We start from the raw sequence: 20,000 nt of genomic DNA, 5'->3' as shown, positions 1-20,000 counted from the left end.
TACCCTCCCTAGCAACCGGGCCAATCTGGTTGCTTAGGAGACCTGACTGGAGTCACTCAGCACGCCCTGGATTCAAACTCACGACTCCAGGTGTGGAAGCAAGCGTCTTTACAACTGAGCTACCCAGACCCCAACAGGGTTTTTTTCTTCAATAAAATAATGTACAAACTTTTAACCAAGCACAAGTTTCTTATATTCAGAAAATGCTCTTTTTAAAATATCAGTAACAATATAATCATTACTGTCAATTTTACTTTATTTAAATAAGCTGTTGTTAATCCCAAAAATAAGTCACTTTTTGCGCAAATCCGCTGCCGTTTTAAATAGATCAATATAAACATTGAAACCACTTTTTTTTCAACAAATAACCACTAGATGGTGCCATAAACATGTGAAACTGATAAACCAAAGATTGTTTGGCTCATCAGATTCAACAGAGCAGCCGTCAAACATTGTGTTTCATATTTGATGCGCACGACATTATAGGGTTAAATAAATGAGGGACGAGTCGAAACAGCTTTTGTTGGAAAACAACATTATGCCACAAATGCTGTTAACTGAGGTTAACTGTTTTAGGCTCCTCCCATTTTCAAACACTACACAGAGAGTGTGTCATTAAAAAGAGTCAATATGAACTTTATTTACATTAGTGTCGCTGGGCTGTATTGTTTTATCTGTGCGTTTTCATGCTGTAACTGGCATATGTTCGGTTTATTCATCGTATGTGGTTTGTGGTTATGAGAAACCTGTCAAGCCTCATATTAAATCATAAAACAAAGCCATAAATCCTCCTCTCACGCTCACAAATACACAAGAGATAAACAGAGTCTGTGATTGATGTCAAATAATACAAAGCTGTTGTGTTCTTCACCATGAGATGAAAGTGAGGAGATCTGATGTTCCTGTTGTTACATTAAAACTCTAAATGTCAAATGTGTCATTATATCTTCACTTTCCCCACAGAGATCAACCAGAGGTTCAGTCGTTCTGGACTGTGTGTTCGGTCACGTGAATCTCTCTGAAACCGAATATTTCGGACTTCGCTATTGTGACCGCAGTCATCAAACGGTGAGTTTCAGAGATTGCACATAAAAATGAAAACACCCTCATGTAGTTCCAATCCTGTATGACTTTTTTTTTTTTTTTTTTTTTTTTAGTGGAGCCCAAAAGTAGATATTTTTCAGAATAGTCATGCTGCTCTTTCCTGTATAACAATAGTTGATAGTGACCACGAAGCCATTCAAAAGTTTTTCGTGAGGAACTGACCAAAATTTAACATTGAAATCTCATCTCTCAAATCTCATGTGGTTTTGCATAAATTTAAATATGTCGAATCAAATCTGGCACAATGTGTGATATTTGAATATACATGCAAATACTCCTCACTCAAAGCTATCGTGTGGCTTCAGAAGACTTGGAATATAGTTGAATAGTTTTACTTTTATGGTGCTTTTTCAGCTTGATAATCGGAATCTCATCAAGGAAATGACTGACAAAAATGTTTGTTGATTAAGAGACGAAAAAGACGCATCATGACGATAATCGAGCGGTTTTAATTAAAGACATTTCTCAGAAATGCGCTGCACATAACGCTTATCCTAACCCGTTTAAATGTGAGGAATTCACAACAGAGTAACTTCTAAAAATAGCTTATAGTTATTTATATTTATTATATGCAATTATTAATATAATTTATATGTAATTTTGAATATTTGAATCTTTGGTAAAGTTTGATCTGCAGTTTTTTATATTTGCATTTTTTGTTTTTTCAGCACATTTTATTAACAGTTAATGAAACAAACTCATAACACAATCATCCCAACAAAACATGTTTTTATTAAGTAAATAAGGTTTTAAGTAAATTAATAAATAGTAGTAATTTTTAGTCTGTTACAGTACATGTTTTTGTCATTTTGCACATCATCAACTAAAACATGTTTAATTTTACATATTTCAAAATATATTTGTAATATGTTTTATACGTTTAAATAATTGTGAGTAATTATTTGGTAAATAATTTGGTAAAGTTTGGTCTGCAGTTACAGTTTTTTTATATTTGTATTTTATTGTTTTCAACACATTTATTAACAATAACTGAAACAAACTCATAATGGTGCGTTCACAAACAACACGAAGCAAACGTTTCGCTTGGCACGATTACATACAAAGTCAATGCAAAGATGCGAATAGGCGCGAATGCAGCGAATGGCGCGACTCGAACACACAAAATCGCTTCATTCACGTATTCGTGCGAGTTAAAATGTTTCAACTCGAGCAGTAAGTTGGCATGACGCGTTGTCGCGAAAGCCTATCAGCATTGAGATTGTCCGGATGTCACTGATGTACTGACGTAGCAACTGAAGAAATCTGGACAAATGGATGAGTAAATGGTTGTAGCGGTGTGTGCGCACCCGGAGTTGTACAACACAACGTCATACATGTACAGAGACCGGACGATCAAAGACATCGCTTGCAGGAAAGTGAGCGAGGAAGTTGGACGTTCTGAAAATATGCGCGTCTATTTGATTCCAGCTATTGGTTGAACTTTACTATGAACCAAGTCGTAGAAGCCCCGCCTCCCGTCCTGTTCCGGAAGAGAAGCGGGAATACTCGCGGGTTCACGTTACTCGCACGAACGTGAGTTTAAACCATAGACTGTAAAACAAGATGGACGACGCCCCTTCGCTCTTTTCCATTGGTGAGAACTGAAGCCGCCAGTGTCCCGATATGGTGCTGACATCTTGGGACTTGAGTCTGCGCAGTTGCGATTTCGGGATGCAGTAGTGAGCAGGAAGTAAAGCCGCGAAATCTAGGCCGAATCTCGCCGAATCAATCGCAAGGACACACCCCTGCACTTTTGACTTATGACGTTGCGAAATAATTAATTATAGAAATTTAGATATTAAATTTAAAGCTCCAATCTCCTCAGTCCTCTGAAGATCCTGAAAAAAAGTCTGTTGGTGCTTCAGTGACTACTTCGCTCAGAGAACCTGTCAATCACAGCTGTCAATCATGATGTCACAGCAGCGTTTTTATAGCATCAAATAACTAAAAACAAACTTATTTTGAAAACAAACACTTGAAATGACATCAATGTGATAGAAACAACAGTAAATGACAGAAACTATCTTTGGAAAAAAGATATGTGAAGTGTAATTGAATTGTTTATTTGGTCTCACGTCCCGTTGAATAACATGGGGAGGCGGGGTTTATGACCTATACTAGGACCAGCCACCGGGGGGCGATCGAGACGTTTTGGCTTCACTTTTGAGGGCTTGTGCGGCAGGCTTGGTTTAAACACACATTTCTAATCCAGCGGTCAAACTCGCGCATCCCCAAAAAATTCACAAATTAAAAAGACAATATTTAAAGTCTGCCAGTAAATAAATAACTAATAGTAACTTTCGTCCATTACAATCCATGTTTTCGTCATTTGGCACTTTATCATCAACTCAAAAAGTTTTTCCCATGTTGTTTAATTTTACAATAAAATTAATAAAAATATTAATGTCTGATGCATTTTTAAATAATTTTAAGTCATTTTTTATTTATTTTTTATATTTGAATTTTTGGTCAAGTTTGGTCTGCAGTTACAATTATTATTATTATTATTATTATTATTATTTTATTATTGTTTTTAAATACATTTTACTAACAATAACTGAAACAAACTCATTACACAATCATTCCAAAATAATGGAAAAATAAAAATAATGTCATAATTAAATAAATAACTAAATTATTATTTTTGGTCTGTTACAATTTGCTAAAATAAAAAAAAAGTGTTTTGTTTTGTTTTTTGTCTACTGACAAAAGATTTACTATAATTAACGAATATGACATCATGAAATATTAAATACAGTTTAAAGGACGTTTTCATCAAAAGACAAAAATTATGACCAAAATAAAAAGCTGTGAAAATGAACATTTCCCTGGTCACCGCATGCATTGAACGGAAAAGAGCAGCGTGAACATTCTGCCCAAGAAATAAAGTCATGCAGGTTTGGAACGACATGAGGGTGAACTACACTTTTCAGAAAGTGTATTAAACAGTAAAGGTTTGTCCTGCCCTTATGAGGTCAAAACGAGGTCCCCAAAAAGCAGATATGAATTACATTTACACAAATCTATCAAGTGTAAACACTGATTACGATGAAGAGAACATGAAGAATAAATCCCCTTCAAAAATGCTACAATTAAACAATAGTGTCATGGTGACTGATTTGTGGGTGTGGCTTACATGCATTCTTCACGCAAAGCTGTTTCATATAATTATAAGGAACAAAGACAGACAGGAATTCCTGCCTAACACACGTATACATGTTTTGTGGGGCATTTTTCAACGTGCGGTTACACGGGTATAATAAAACATCTGTCAACATATGTGGGTCGAAAAACAGTGACCTAATGTTTATTGTTATGTTCCCGTTTCATCTGCTGTGAATATTGTAAATATAACGTTTTAACGCAACTGAAGTAGACTGAGAGTTCATTTGAATAGTCTTTAAATAAGTATTATATAGCAACAGGCGCTTTTAATGCAGACAGACTCTGAAATGCATTAGTTATAAAACCAATGAGATGTTAATTAGCTGCACTGCATCACTGATTGATCAAATCACATTTTATGCCCTCAAATGAGATATTTATTGGCTTTATAATCAGGCTGTAATAATAAAAGACCTCAAAGATAAAAGTTTTTCAGGTTATTCTGCAAGAGAGTGTCTCTCTGGAGATAAACAATGTATTCTGTCATCATTTACTCACCTACATGCCGTTCCAAGCTTGAGGTCAACCGATAGTGGATTGTGCTGATATGATAACGAAGATAGTGAAAAATGCCAATAACCGATTAATCAGTGCAGATATTTGTATAAAAAATACAAATCTCAGTCTTTAATTACTATGACGGGCACAGACATAGAGGCTACAACATTACTATCGGCACCGATTAATCGGTAAAAGTACTTTTTTCTGCCCAATTTGTAACGCCCAATTCCCAATACGCTCTAAGTCCTCGTGGTGGCGTAGTGACTCACTTCAATCCGGGTGGCGGGGGACGAATCTCAGTTGCCTCCGCGTCTGAGACCGTCAATCCGCGCATCTTATCACGTGACTTGTTGAGCGTGTTACCATGGAGACGTAGCATGTGTGGAGACTTCACGCTATTCTACGCGGCATCCACGCACAACTCACCACACGCCCCACACCACGATGTTCGTAACTGATATTAAATATATGATGAAACACAACTATTCCCATAATATATTAAGAAATATGATGGGTCATGCAGGGAATTTTGGGAACACCCGATTATTGTTTTGTACTGTTAAAAAGTGCATGTGCTCATAATGTATATTTTTACCATTAATTATACAGGAAAATCATACTTTTTACATCTAAAACAAGACTTTTTATTGTAAAAACGTCTGTTTTGTCTTTTATAATATATGACGATATTTTACTGTATATGTTACAGTTAATACTCGTTGATTAATTAAAATTTTTACAGTTTACACTTCTTTTCGTTGCATTTGCACATTATAATATGACACAGAATAGTGCAGAAGTGTGCGGTTTGGGACGCACCACATGAATTTGATTAATGAAATCGCAGCTTTGTGTGGTTGAATAATCAAATGTCGTGATTTTGGTGTTATTTGGTATAATTGTGCAACACTTAAGAATCGTGACGTTATTCTAATCTGTAGATGGCTGTGTCAGATGAACACTACATGCTTCATGTTTTAACAGCCTGTTTCAGGGAGCTGTTTAATTTTCCTCATTTGTATTCAGAGTTTGCGTGACTGAACGTCTCACGAGCTTTAAAGCTCTTGCTCCACTCGCTCAAGTCAGGAAATAAAGTTCATGATCTTTACGTTAGAAAATACACAAATCATAGACAAACGCTGTTGGTGCACCCTGTAATAAAATCATTTATTTTGCAGTATCTTTGTCTAAAACTAAACTAAAAAAGAAGATAAATAACATTCTGCAAGTTATCTTACATACAGTAATTTTGTTTTATGGATTATTAGATATGATGTCATATAATGAAATGTGTGATATAGACTGTAACTGATCAAATCATCTGTTTTTTTATGCTTGATATTTACAGTATTGGCTAGACCCCGCAAAAACGCTTGCAGAACATAAAGATTTGATAACAAGTAAGTACTGGATGATCTGTTTATCTATTAAAAAGTTGGTGTGGGGGGTATCTCAGCGAGTATTGAGGCTGACTATCACCCCTGGAGTCATGAGTTTGAATCCAGGGCATGCTGAGTGACTCCAGCCAGGTTTCCTTAGCAACCAAATTGGCCCGGTTGCTAGAGAGGGTAGAGTCACATGGGGTAACCTCCTCGTGGTGGTTGGCCGGAGTATCGGAGCAGCGGGGGCGGTATTGCACTCGCTCTATCGCACCGTTGTCACGAAAAGAGAGCTGAGCCGGAAGGCAAAGCTCTCGATCTACCGGTCCATTTTCGTTCCTACCCTCACCTATGGTCATGAAGGCTGGGTCATGACCGAAAGAACTAGGTCGCGAGTACAAGCGGCCGAAATGGGCTTCCTCAGAAGGGTGGTGGGCTTCTCCCTTAGAGATAGGGTGAGGAGCTCAGTCATCCGTGAGGAGCTCGGAGTAGAGCCGCTGCTCCTTTGTGTCGAAAGGAGTCAGTTGAGGTGGTTTGGGCATCTGGTAAGGATGCCCCCTGGCCGCCTCCCTAGGGAGGTGTTTCAGGCACGTCCAGCTGGGAGGAGGCCTCGGGGAAGACCCAGGATTAGGTGGAGAGATGACATCTCCACACTGGCCTGGGAATGCCTCGGGGTCCCCCAGTCAGAGCTGGTTAATGTGGCTCGGGATAGGGAAGATTGGGGCCCCCTGCTGGAGCTGCTGCTCCCGTGACCCGACTTCGGATAAGCGGTTGAAGATGGATGGATGGATTAAAAATGGATTAGATCAGCATGAGACTGTAGAGTAATTATTCTTTAAAGGCCTCCTGCTAAAGCTGATATTGCTTTTCAAATGATAATTTGAATGTAATTACGTGGTTAAATTCGTTAAATAAGTATTAATGAATACGATTGTGTTTGTGCGTGTTTAGACTCCCAGTAAAGTTAAATTTTTGCATACTGATCTGCTCTTTGAGAAATGACTATGTTGCTTCCTTTTAGCTTAGAATTGACCTTAAAATCCCCCTTAAATCAGCTGTCTAGAATGCATGTTTCTGATTGGTCAATTCTACGGGCCCATCGGTCATTCTGTGATTGTGTAATTAGTGCTAAACTGAGTGATCTCCTACATCGCTGTGCTAGTGGCCTCTTCTTTCATGTAATAATTGAAAGCAAATCAATATTTCATGTCCATTTATATGTTTATTAGCCTTGTAATAATCAGGATAATGTCTGATCACAATATAACGTATAGCCTATTGTATATGAGTTTAATGGTTTATGTTTCACAGCGGGACCTCCGTATACTCTCTATTTTGGGGTGAAATTTTATGCTGAAGATCCCTGTAAACTGAAAGAGGAAATTACAAGGTGTGTATTATGTTTTAAAATGTAGATTACAACATATAGAGGAGCAATCTTTCAATTATTTGAATCATTTTGTATCTTTAATAGTATTTGTCTGTCAGGTATCAGTTCTTTCTGCAGGTGAAGCAGGATGTTCTTCAGGGTCGACTTCCGTGTGCATTTAATATCAGTGCCCAGCTGGCAGCTCTTGCCATTCAATGTGCGTAAAAGCCTAAAAGCATTTAACATATTTAATCTGCTCAAACTGAATAATTCCATTTCTTGGTCTGTTGTGCATTTGTTTATGAGCAAAGGAAAGTAACAAATGTAACAGTAAATTTCGAAAATGTTCCATTGATCTGACAGTTTAGAATGTTCCGCATTTCAAATATTACCAACAGTGATGAGGTCATTGTAACGTTTGCATACGTGATAATGACTGTTTGTTTTTATTAATCGATACATTTTGCATATTACTATCAATATCTCTCTTTATATAAATATATTTGAAACTTTAGAGTTTCTAATCACCACCTCAATCTTTAACGCTAGTTTTATGCTACCTTGTAAATCTCATGTCACTGTAGTGTCCTTCAGAAAATACTAATTTGACTCATTGGAAATTGAATGTGAATGATATTAATTCTTTCTTCTATGTGTTTTCCACAGCTGAGCTCGGAGATTATGACCCGTACAAACATACGCCAGGTTACGTGTCAGAATATCGCTTTGTAGCCGATCAGAAAGAAGAACTGGAGGATGCCATCGAACAGATTCATAAAACTCTCATGTAAGGCAATAAATGAGTCCTTGCACACACCATAATCTCTCCAATTAGGAAGCGTTGCATTCTCACTGTTGCCACACGGGGCGCTATAGTTGGCATACCATCATTTTGGGCATTTACTCTGGCAATACCATGTTTTTTTGGACATGAACCATGGTAATACCATACTTTTGGACATTTATTCTGGCAATACCATGTTTTTTTGGACATGTACCTTGGTAATACCATACTTTTGGACATTTACTCTGGTAATACCATGTTTATTTGGACATGTACCATGGTAATACCATACTTTTGGACATTTACTCTGGCAATACCATGTTTTTTGTGGACATGTACAATGGTAATACCATACTTTTGGACATTTACTCTGGCAATACCATGTTTTTTTGGACATGTACCTTGGTAATACCATACTTTTGGACATTTACTCTGGCAATACCATGTTTTTTGTGGACATGTACAATGGTAATACCATACTTTTGGACATTTACTCTGGCAATACCATGTTTTTTTGGACATGTACCTTGGTAATACCATACTTTTGGACATTTACTCTGGCAATACCATGTTTTTTTGGACATGTACCATGGTAATACCATACTTTTGGACATTTACTCTGGCAATACCATGGTTTTTTTTGGACATGTACCATGGTAATACCATACTTTTGGACATTTACTCTGGCAACACCATGTTTTTTTGGACATGTACCTTGGTAATACCATACTTTTGGACATTTACTCTGGCAACACCATGTTTTTTTTGGACATGTACCTTGGTAATACCATACTTTTGGACATTTACTCTGGCAACACCATGTTTTTTTGGACATGTACCTTGGTAATACCATACTTTTGGACATTTACTCTGGCAACACCATGTTTTTTTTTGGACATGTACCTTGGTAATACCATACTTTTGGACATTTACTCTGGCAACACCATGTTTTTTTGGACATGTACCATGGTAATACCATACTTTTGGACATTTACTCTGGCAACACCATGTTTTTTTTTGGACATGTACCATGGTAATACCATACTTTTGGACATTTACTCTGGCAACACCATGTTTTTTTTTGGACATGTACCATGGTAATACCATACTTTTGGACATTTACTCTGGCAACACCATGTTTTTTTGGACATGTACCATGGTAATACCATACTTTTGGACATTTACTCTGGCAACACCATGTTTTTTTTGGACATGTACCATGGTAATACCATACTTTTGGACATTTACTCTGGCAACACCATGTTTTTTTTTGGACATGTACCATGGTAATACCATACTTTTGGACATTTACTCTGGCAACACCATGTTTTTTTGGACATGTACCATGGTAATACCATATTTTGGACATTTACTCTGGCAATACCATGTTTTTTTGGACAGGAACCATGGTAATACCATACGTTTCGACATTTACTATTGTAAAACCATTTTTGGATATGGGAATAGAGGTCTGTCTATGTTGTATTTTCATCACTTTAAACACAAAAGCAATAACAAGAGTGGGATTAGATTTCATTACATGTTCAAATGAGTAATCCGAAAGCAGAAGGTGTGTGTCGATCACATCAGATGTTGAGTTTATAATTCCTCTCTCATCAAGACATGTGGTCTGATGTCCCAAACACTGACTAATCATAGTTCTAGATTAAACTGCACTTTCATAGTGATTCTCCATTGAAACATGACTGTCTGCATGTGTGTTATTGAATGAAACTCTCAAGTTATCAACATTGGCATTACATTAAAGGAGTGGTTCATTCAAAATGTTAAATTCTGTATTATTTGCTCACCCTCATGTCTGATTTCCTTTTGTGGAAACCCAAAAGCATCAAAAAGTTTGAAAACCCCTGCACTAGTATTCTAATCCAAACATATCCGTATAAGAGAAACACAGTGCAAAGATATTAGCGACACTCTTAGTGACAGAACTAAAGGATCAGTGAACTCGTATCAGTGATGTTTCTCACACAAGCTGTGCTGCATGGGACTCTAAATGCACAATAAAAGCTGCGACGATTAGGAAGCAATGTGCGGCCGCACGCACGCACATGGTCCAAATGAAAGGGCTGAATGTGGTGAAGTCCCTGGGGTGGCTGCAAATGAAGTGCTCAATCTTTATAAAAGAGCATCTACAATCACATGAGCCCCACCCTGCCCTCTCGCCCACCCTGCAGCAGTCTGCTCTGTGAGGGGAATCCTTAATTCATTCACACATATGTGATCCTCCCTGCTATGCGTGATGGGGCGACCGGTGACCACAGGAGCAAGAGACGAGCGGTGAACGGGGGGTGATCACACATCAGTGTTTTAGCATTACCAAGTGCTATTTAAAAAACATGCATTTATATAATTGTTAAGGGTGTAAAATGTATGTCACCCCCCAAATATAATGCCGAAATTATATTTTGCATTAAAAAAAAAATGCCTAGAGAAAATGGGTGAAAATACCCACAATGGAAAAAATCTTAATGGTCCTAAAAAATGCTTCATTTTCATTATTGTTTCTTTAAAGAGCTGGTTTTCGATTGACCTCACTTTGTTACTCAGTCTGTGAAAAACACACATTTACAAATCATTGATTTCCTTAAAGAGTTTGAAGAAATGCTGCAAATGACATCCAGATCTTTCTGTGTAAATAAGTGATTTAATGATTAATATTTGAAGGATTGATCCTGAAAGCGCTATTGTCTATATTTTACTCTCAACACTTTAGAAATGTTTTGTCAGGTAGCCTAACGAAAGAATTAACCAGTTGAATATATGTTTAATATGAGTGAATCTGCCTGACTACATTCAATTATAGGAATGAAAGACATTTTTAAGTAGTAAATAGTTCCTTCAGGTAACCGCTGCACATTTTCACCGTTTACAGTCACTTTGATCATTTTTGTGCTGTATATTTTTAGTCTTGCTTTACTATGTTTGTTCAAAGCAATTCCTTGTTTGTTAGAAGCAATGAGTCACATTTTAATAGACTTCAGACACGACTACAGACTCGACCTAAAATGACTTCAGACTTGACTCAACTGGACACAAAGGACTCTCAAAGTATTTCAAAGTCATTTAACCTTAACTATTAATATCTTAAAGGAAGAATTTGTGTTTTAGTTGTATGGTTTCTGCTTCATTTCACATTTCCCCTGGTGTCATGATAGATCATAAATTAAAGACTCGAGACTCGACTCGGACTCCAGTGTTAAAGACTCCAGACTTGACTCAGACTCAAATACTCCAGAATTGACTCGGACTCCAGTGTTAAAGACTCCAGACTTGACTCGGACTCCAGTGTTAAAGACTCCAGACTTGACTCGGACTCCAGTGTTAAAGACTCCAGACTTGACTCGGACTCCAGTGTTAAAGACTCCAGACTTGACTCGGACTTGAGTGTTAAAAACTCCAGACTTGACTCAGACTCAAAGACTCCAGAATTGACTCGGACTCCAGTGTTAAACACTCCAGACTTGACTCAGACTCCAGTGTTAAAGACTCCAGACTTGAATCAGACTCCAGTGTTAAAGACTCCAGACTTGACTCGGACTCCAGTGTTAAAGACTCCAGACTTGAATCAGACTCCAGTGTTAAAGACTCCAGACTTGAATCGGACTCCAGTGTTAAAGACTCCAGACTTGACTCGGACTCCAGTGTTAAAAACTCCAGACTTGACTCGGACTCCAGTGTTAAAAACTGCAGACTTGACTCGGACTTGAGTGTTAAAAACTCCAGACTTGACTCGGACTCAAAGACTCCAGAATTGACTCGGACTCCAGTGTTAAACACTCCAGACTTGACTCGGACTCCAGTGTTAAAGACTCCAGACTTGACTCGGACTCCAGTGTTAAAGACTCCAGACTTGACTCGGACTTGAGTGTTAAAAACTCCAGACTTGACTCGGACTCCAGTGTTAAAAACTCCAGACTTGACTCGGACTCCAGTGTTAAAAACTCCAGACTTGACTCGGACTTGAGTGTTAAAAACTCCAGACTTGACTTAGACTCAAAGACTCCAGAATTGACTCGGACTCCAGTGTTAAAAACTCCAGACTTGACTCAGACTCAAAGACTCCGGACTTGACTCGGACTTGAGTGTTAAAAACTCCAGACTTGACTCGGACTCCAGTGTTAAACACTCCAGACTTGACTCGGACTCCAGTGTTAAAGATTCCAGACTTGACTCAGACTCAAAGACTCCAGACTTGACTCAGACTTGAGTTTTAAAAACTCCAGACTTGACTCGGACTCCAGTGTTAAAAACTCCAGACTTGACTCGGACTCCAGTGTTAAAGACTCCAGACTTGACTCGGACTTCAGATTAAAGACTTGTGAACCTCTCTGTTTGGAAGGCAATGTTTTACGCACAGCTTTACGTTTCTTCATCAGATAACCCATTTTGGACTTTGTATGAATGCATTTTGATGGTTACTCTTCTCAGTTTTGCATTCAATATAATGTTGACCTCTGTGTGCAGGGGTCAGGTGCCCGCTGAAGCTGAAAATAATTATTTGGGAATTGCCAAAACACTGGAAATGTATGGAGTCGACCTGCACCCTGTGTTTGTAAGTAGAGACACAACCTCTTCAGTTCACTTCAATCACTGTTGTTACATATAAGACATTAGACATAGATTTTTATTTTCCTCTGTTTAGTTATTTTGTATTATACTGCTTCGCAATATTTATCTTTTTTTAATTAATTACTTTTATTATGTTTTTAGGGTGAAAAGAAATCTGAATACTTCCTGGGACTGACGCCTGTTGGAGTTGTTGTTTACAAAAATAAAACACAAGTCGGGAAATATTTCTGGTGGGTTTATGTAAACAGAATTTTTGACCTGCTTAATTTTATTTTATTTTATTTCATTTTATTGAATTTTATTTTATTTTATTTTTTCATTTTTTTTATTTAATTAAATTGAATTAAAATTGTATTTAATTTAATTTCATATTATTGTATTTCATTTCACTTTTTTTTTTTTTTTTTATTTTTTATAACCTGATTTTAAAATTGCCTGTTTAATGTGTGACGTTTCAGGCCAAGAATTTCTAAAGTATATTTCAAGGAAACACAATTTGAGCTGCGGGTTATGGGCAGAGATGTAAGTAAAAAAATAGGATTTTACTTTGTATTAATGCATTTAGACATTTATGTACTGACACCTCTTTTCTCATTTAAAGCATACAGGAAAATTAGATTTTAAAACGTGTACATGTATTTGTTAAACATGTAATTGTAGCTGCTTTCATTACATCCATTTCCACCAATCGTGACCTCTGTGTGGTCAATGAAAATCCCATTATTGATCGAGTGTTATGACGGCCCTTAAGCCTCTCGTGAGAATCCCTTGAAAGTGTGTATAAAGCCTCTCCTCCAGGGGCCAATTAATCGTGTGAGAGCAGGTGTCTCGTTCGAGCACTCGACCTGTAATGATATAGTTCATTTAATCTAGTGAGAACACACTAATTACAACACATCAGGGTTATGAGGTTCAACATTAACACAAAGCAGAACATTATGTGCAGACATCTATGATATGTTTTTTCTTTTATTTCATTTTTCACAGTGTAATGAAACTTCATACTTTTTTGATGCTCCCAGTAAGATGGCGTGCAAGAATCTCTGGAAATGTTGTGTGGAGCACCATACCTTCTTCAGGTAGAAGACAGCTTACACAATCTGCTATTGTTATTACATTGTATTACCATGTTTTTTTTTTGTCTTGTGCTACTGGTATGGCATGTTTTTGGACATATATCAGTGTAATAACATAATTCTAGATATTTTCAGTGGTAATACCAGATATTTTAGATGTGTAAAGAAATTTTACCATGTTTTTTGGACATATACCATGGTAAAACTATCATTTTGGACATGCACAATGGTAATACCATGTTTTTGGTCATGTACTATGGTAATGTTGGATATATACCACGGTAAAAATTATCATTTTGGACATCCACGATGGTAATACCATGTTTTTGGTCATGCACAATGGTAATTTTGGTCATGCACAATGGTAATTGTGGACATATACCATGGTAAAACTATCATTTTGGACATGCACGATGGTAATACCATGTTTTTGGTCATGCACAATGGTAATTTTGGACATATACCATGGTAAAACTATCATTTTGGACATGCACGATGGTAATACCATGTTTTTGGTCATGCACAATGGTAATTTTGGACATATACCATGGTAAAACTATCATTTTGGACATGCACGATGGTAATACCATGTTTTTGGTCATGCACAATGGTAATTTTGGACATATGCCATGGTAAAACTATCATTTTGGACATGCACGATGGTAATACCATGTTTTTGGTCATGCACAATGGTAATTTTGGACATATACCATGGTAAAACTATCATTTTGGACATGCACGATGGTAATACCATGTTTTTGGTCATGCACAATGGTAATTTTGGTCATGCACAATGGTAATTTTGGACATATACCATGGTAAAACTATCATTTTGGACATGCACGATGGTAATACCATGTTTTTGGTCATGCACAATGGTAATTTTGGACATATACCATGGTAAAACTATCATTTTGGACATCCATGATGGTAATACCATGTTTTTGGTCATGCACAATGGTAATTTTGGACATATACCATGGTAAAACTATCATTTTGGACATGCACAATGGTAATTTTGGACATATACCATGGTAATACCTCTTATTTGAGACTCTTATTTTCAAGGAAAGCTTTTGGGGAATACTGTGCAATCCTTTCCTTGTCCCTGGTGTTGGTTTAATCAGAACAGTGTTACTTCACTCCCCGAAGAGCTTTACCGCGCTCACAACGCAGGAGGATTTCTGCTTGTAATCTGCGTGTGAAACTCGAGTAGCTTCAGAAAACACAAAGAGCGACAGGAGACAGATTGGCACACGTTACACCTCCAAACTCAGAAGACGGTGTGGATACAATTACTAAAACAAGTACCAGAGAGGTCAAATGAGAACAGAGAATTGTTGAGAATTATGAATCACTGTTACTATTGCTCAAAGTGATTTAATCAATCCTCTAATTCAAAGTATTAAAAGTCTTGTTACTTTAATAAGAGATCACACTTACCATGTTTACCTGATAAAACCCCATAGACTTACACTGAAAGAGGGACTCTCTCAGATCTAGACCGCAGAACATCACAGATGTTTTATCCAGCAATAACAGACATGTAAGCGTGGAAAACATCTGTACTGTAGAATGAAACAGAATTAAACATGTCTGCATTTTATTCATATCTGCCATTATGTTCTGGCTTTTAATTTGTCTGCCGGCTGATAAATCAAACACGTTTTGAGCGCTAAATTAAAGCTTTTGCATTTTAATGAGAGATACGCTCTATAATTAACCTCATTCAAATATGCGGCTTATTAACAGACTTTTGGAAAAACACTTGATTTTTGTCAGGAGTGAAAATGTAAAGAAGAATCGTAAGAAATACATGTAACAAGAGTTCATTATGTGAAATCTTCATTCTTAATGTTTTCTGGCTTCATAGAAATCTATTAAAACAGTTTTGTATCGTTTACAGAATGCCGGAAAATGAGTCCAATTCATTGACGAGGAAACTCTCTAAATGCTCAAAACATCGCTACAGGTTCGTAAATTGTGTGTGTTTATATGTGTGTGTGTGTGTTTATATGTGTGTGTGTGTGTGTGTGTTTATATGTGTGTGTGTGTGTGTGTGTGTGTGTGTGTGTGTGTTTGTGTGTGTGTTTGTGTGTGTGAGAGTGTGTGTGTGTATATGTGTGTGTATATGAGTGTGTGTGTATTTGAATGTGTGTGTGTTTATATGTGTGTGTGTGTGTGTGTGTGTGTTTATATGTGTGAGTGTGTGTGTGTGTTTGTGTTTATATGTGTGTAAGTGTGTGTTTATATGTGTGTGTATGTGTGTGTTTATATGTGTGTGTGTGTGTTTATATGTGTGAGTGTGTGTGTGTGTTTGTGTTTATATGTGTGTAAGTGTGTGTTTGTGTGTGCGCGTTTTTGTGATATACCAGGACAATTTTGTAAGTTATAAACTGGTAATCACAAGGTTATTATGCTATAAATGTGCTTTATGAGGACAAAGACTAGTGTCCCCATATTTCAAATCGCTTAAAAATCATACTAAACAATGTTTTATTGAAAATGTAAAAATGCAGAAAGTTTCCTGTGATGATTAGGTTTAGGGGTAGGGTTAGGTTTAGGGGATAGAATCTATAGTTTGCACGGTATAAAAATCATTATGTCTATGGAAAGTCCTCATAAGGATAGGAAAACAAACATGTGTGTGTGTGTGTGTGTGTGTGTGTGTGTGTGTGTGTGTGTGTGTGTGTGTGTGTGTGTGTGTGAGAGAGAGGTTAGCGCTACTTTGACTTATAAAAAGCAATCAAACATTTTGACTTCGCTATTCAGAAGAAGCGTCTGCTGACGTGGACCATGCCACACTAAAGAGATCTCAGAAGACCATGATCAAGAATGTTGCTTTGTATAAAGCTTGAAGGGTTACAAAGTTATCTGGAAGAGTTTAGATATTCATCTGCCCACAGTGAGACAAACTGTCTATAAATGGAGATGATTTAGTACTATAGGTGCTCTCACTAGAAGTGGCCGTTAGATATTCATCTGTCCACAGTTAGACAAACTGTCTATAAATGAAGATGATTTAGTACTATGGGTACTCTCACTAGAAGTGGCCGTTAGATATTCATCTGTCCACAGTTAGACAAACTGTCTATAAATGAAGATGATTTAGTACTATGGGTACTCTCACTAGAAGTGGCCGTTAGATATTCATCTGTCCACAGTTAGACAAACTGTCTATAAATGGAGATGATTTAGTACTATAGGTACTCTCACTAGAAGTGGCCGTTAGATATTCATCTGTCCACAGTTAGACAAACTGTCTATAAATGGAGATGATTTAGTACTATAGGTACTCTCACTAGAAGTGGCCGTTAGATATTCATCTGTCCACAGTTAGACAAACTGTCTATAAATGGAGGTGATTTAGTACTATAGGTACTCTCACTAGAAGTGGCCATTAGATATTCATCTGTCCACAGTTAGACAAACTGTCTATAAATGGAGGTGATTTAGTACTATAGGTACTCTCACTAGAAGTGGCCGTTAGATATTCATCTGTCCACAGTGAGACAAACTGTCTATAAATGGAGGTGATTTAGTACTATAGGTACTCTCACTAGAAGTGGCCGTTAGATATTCATCTGTCCACAGTTAGACAAACTGTCTATAAATGGAGATGATTTAGTACTATAGGTACTCTCAATAGAAGTGGCCGTTAGATATTCATCTGTCCACAGTTAGACAAACTGTCTATAAATGGAGGTGATTTAGTACTATAGGTACTCTCACTAGAAGTGGCCGTTAGATATTCATCTGTCCACAGTTAGACAAACTGTCTATAAATGGAGATGATTTAGTACTATAGGTACTCTCAATAGAAGTGGCCGTTAGATATTCATCTGTCCACAGTTAGACAAACTGTCTATAAATGGAGGTGATTTAGTACTATAGGTACTCTCACTAGAAGTGGCCGTTAGATATTCATCTGTCCACAGTTAGACAAACTGTCTATAAATGGAGGTGATTTAGTACTATAGGTACTCTCTCTAGAAGTGGCCGTTAGATATTCATCTGTCCACAGTAAGACAAACGGTCTATAAATGGAGGTGATTTAGTACTATAGGTACTCTCTCTAGAAGTGGCCGTTAGATATTCATCTGTCCACAGTTAGACAAACTGTCTATAAATGGAGGTGATTTAGTACTATAGTTACTCTCACTAGAAGTGGCCGTTAGATATTCATCTGTGCACAGTTAGACACACTGTCTATAAATGGAGATGATTTAGTACTATAGGTACTCTCAATAGAAGTGGCCGTTAGATATTCATCTGTCCACAGTTAGACAAACTGTCTATAAATGGAGATGATTTAGTACTATAGGTGCTCTCACTAGAAGTGGCCGTCCAGTCGAGATGACTCAAAGGACACACCGCAGAATGCTCAATGAGGTACAAAATAACCCCAGAGTGAAAAATAAAACAGCAATGTATAAATTACATTTCAAATGTAAAGACAGAAATATTACTCATAGTCATACAGCAGTGAATAGTCGTCCTCAGGGCTGGGCTGGTAATCTGGAATACCGGGCATTTTCCCGGTGGGCCGACGCTCTTTGGGGCCGATCAAGGGTGGACTGGCCATCGGGAGAAACAAAATGTGCCGAATGGGCTGCGATAAACTAAAATCAGCTGCCACATGACCACAAATGGCACCGCGATATGCAGAAAAAGACAGCGAACACTGTAATGCACTGATGTGAGTGGCTTATTATTCATATAAAACAGCGGAAATGGTAAAATAATGAAGACAACCATTTTTTATTTAAGACAAGCAGTTTAATCTATTATTAACAATAATCTGAATAAACAATTTGTCCGCCAAGTAATATAGTTCATTTTCTGGGCAACATATGAATGTGCAATGCGAGCTGTGCATTTATAGTTTTTTTAGGACGGCTTCAAATGTGACTTTAAAAGTCCTTTTGCCAGTTAACAGCATCTGAGCAACATTATGTAACCTCTAAACAGCAATTACTGTATTTAAATGTACAGTCTGTAAGGAGTGGTGGTGGCGTAGTGGGCTAAAGCACATAACTGGTAATCAGAAGGTTGCTGGTTCGATCCCCACAGCCACCACCATTGTGTCCTTGAGCAAGGCACTTAACTTCAGGTTGCTCCGGGGGGATTGTCCCTGTAATAAGTGCTCTGTAAGTCGCTTTGGATAAAAGCGTCTCCCAAATGCATAAATGTAACTGTTTCTGTCCCCAGTGGAAAGACTGTGATGCAGACTGCACCTCGAGCCGACCTGCAGGTGATCAGAACCCGCAGTAAGACCTTCCCGAAGAGAAGTACACAGAATATCACCATAGGTGAGCAGGACTGAGACCGTAATCATGTTACATCACCATCATGTGCACACACAGCACAGGACATTCATGCTGACTTCACAACATTAAGCAGGACTGTAATAAATGACATTTATGTCTGAAAGTTATTGCTTTATTATTTTGTCATCTAATACATTAAGTGTGACTCAAGTGTCCAACTTTTGTGTGGCCGCACTGTAAAGCCGTATCATGTGACGTTTGGCTCAGATGTTCTGATCGCTCTGTTGCGTTCTTTGCGAAAGCGTGTTCGCTTCGCTGCTTCACGGGCATGTGACTGAGTTAAACGGCGTGGCGATGTGGCATGCCAACAAACAGCCAGTGTCGCTCAGCTAAGTCAGGAATGTGTTTGTGAAAAGACACAATTCGTAACACAGTCATGCCTGACCCGACACGTGCGCTGCACTTTTATTGTCCTGTCTAAAGGTGATCACTTGAAGCAATAAAGGAAAGATGCATCTGTTTGAGTGGAGGATACAGATGGACAGATTTAATGTGATAAGAAACTGTTCTGAGGAACTGAATGTGACAGTGACATTAGATTGAAGTCTTTGGCCACAGTAGCACTTGTGTTTCAGATATTTGTGCTTTAGGACGGAATAATGGAGGCCAGACGATCACAAAGACGGAGACTAAGAGTGAAAGCCAGACCAAAACGACAGCACTGTCACCGGTGAAGAGGTATTGCACTCGTTTATTGAGCAT

The 20,000-nt window shown here is 37.7% G+C and overlaps 1 protein-coding gene across 4 annotated transcripts in view; it reads left to right on the top strand.

The window, feature by feature from the left end:
• LOC127636404 (band 4.1-like protein 4) overlaps positions 1 to 20,000 on the top strand; it is a 50,857-nt gene that overhangs the window by 16,874 nt on the left and 13,983 nt on the right. Inside the window, exons 1-13 of one of the 4 annotated variants that reach the window (XM_052116859.1) lie at positions 851 to 883; positions 964 to 1,068; positions 6,119 to 6,170; positions 7,461 to 7,539; positions 7,638 to 7,735; positions 8,185 to 8,305; positions 12,788 to 12,875; positions 13,034 to 13,122; positions 13,351 to 13,414; positions 13,880 to 13,971; positions 15,875 to 15,940; positions 19,180 to 19,280; positions 19,874 to 19,976. In XM_052116859.1, coding sequence (XP_051972819.1) covers positions 878 to 883; positions 964 to 1,068; positions 6,119 to 6,170; positions 7,461 to 7,539; positions 7,638 to 7,735; positions 8,185 to 8,305; positions 12,788 to 12,875; positions 13,034 to 13,122; positions 13,351 to 13,414; positions 13,880 to 13,971; positions 15,875 to 15,940; positions 19,180 to 19,280; positions 19,874 to 19,976 — 1,064 coding nt within the window. In that variant the 5' untranslated portion in view covers positions 851 to 877. Of the gene's footprint in view, positions 1 to 850; positions 884 to 963; positions 1,069 to 6,118; positions 6,171 to 7,460; positions 7,540 to 7,637; positions 7,736 to 8,184; positions 8,310 to 12,787; positions 12,876 to 13,033; positions 13,123 to 13,350; positions 13,415 to 13,879; positions 13,972 to 15,874; positions 15,941 to 19,179; positions 19,281 to 19,873; positions 19,977 to 20,000 lie in introns of those variants that run through there. The other 3 variants (XM_052116857.1, XM_052116858.1, XM_052116860.1) reach the window with 3 other exon arrangements.

Source organism: Xyrauchen texanus, chromosome 44 (assembly GCF_025860055.1).
Source record: "Xyrauchen texanus isolate HMW12.3.18 chromosome 44, RBS_HiC_50CHRs, whole genome shotgun sequence".
Taxonomy (NCBI): domain Eukaryota; kingdom Metazoa; phylum Chordata; class Actinopteri; order Cypriniformes; family Catostomidae; genus Xyrauchen; species Xyrauchen texanus.
The sequence above is the reverse complement of the archived record's forward strand: the minus strand, read 5'-3'. Positions and strand labels throughout refer to the sequence as shown.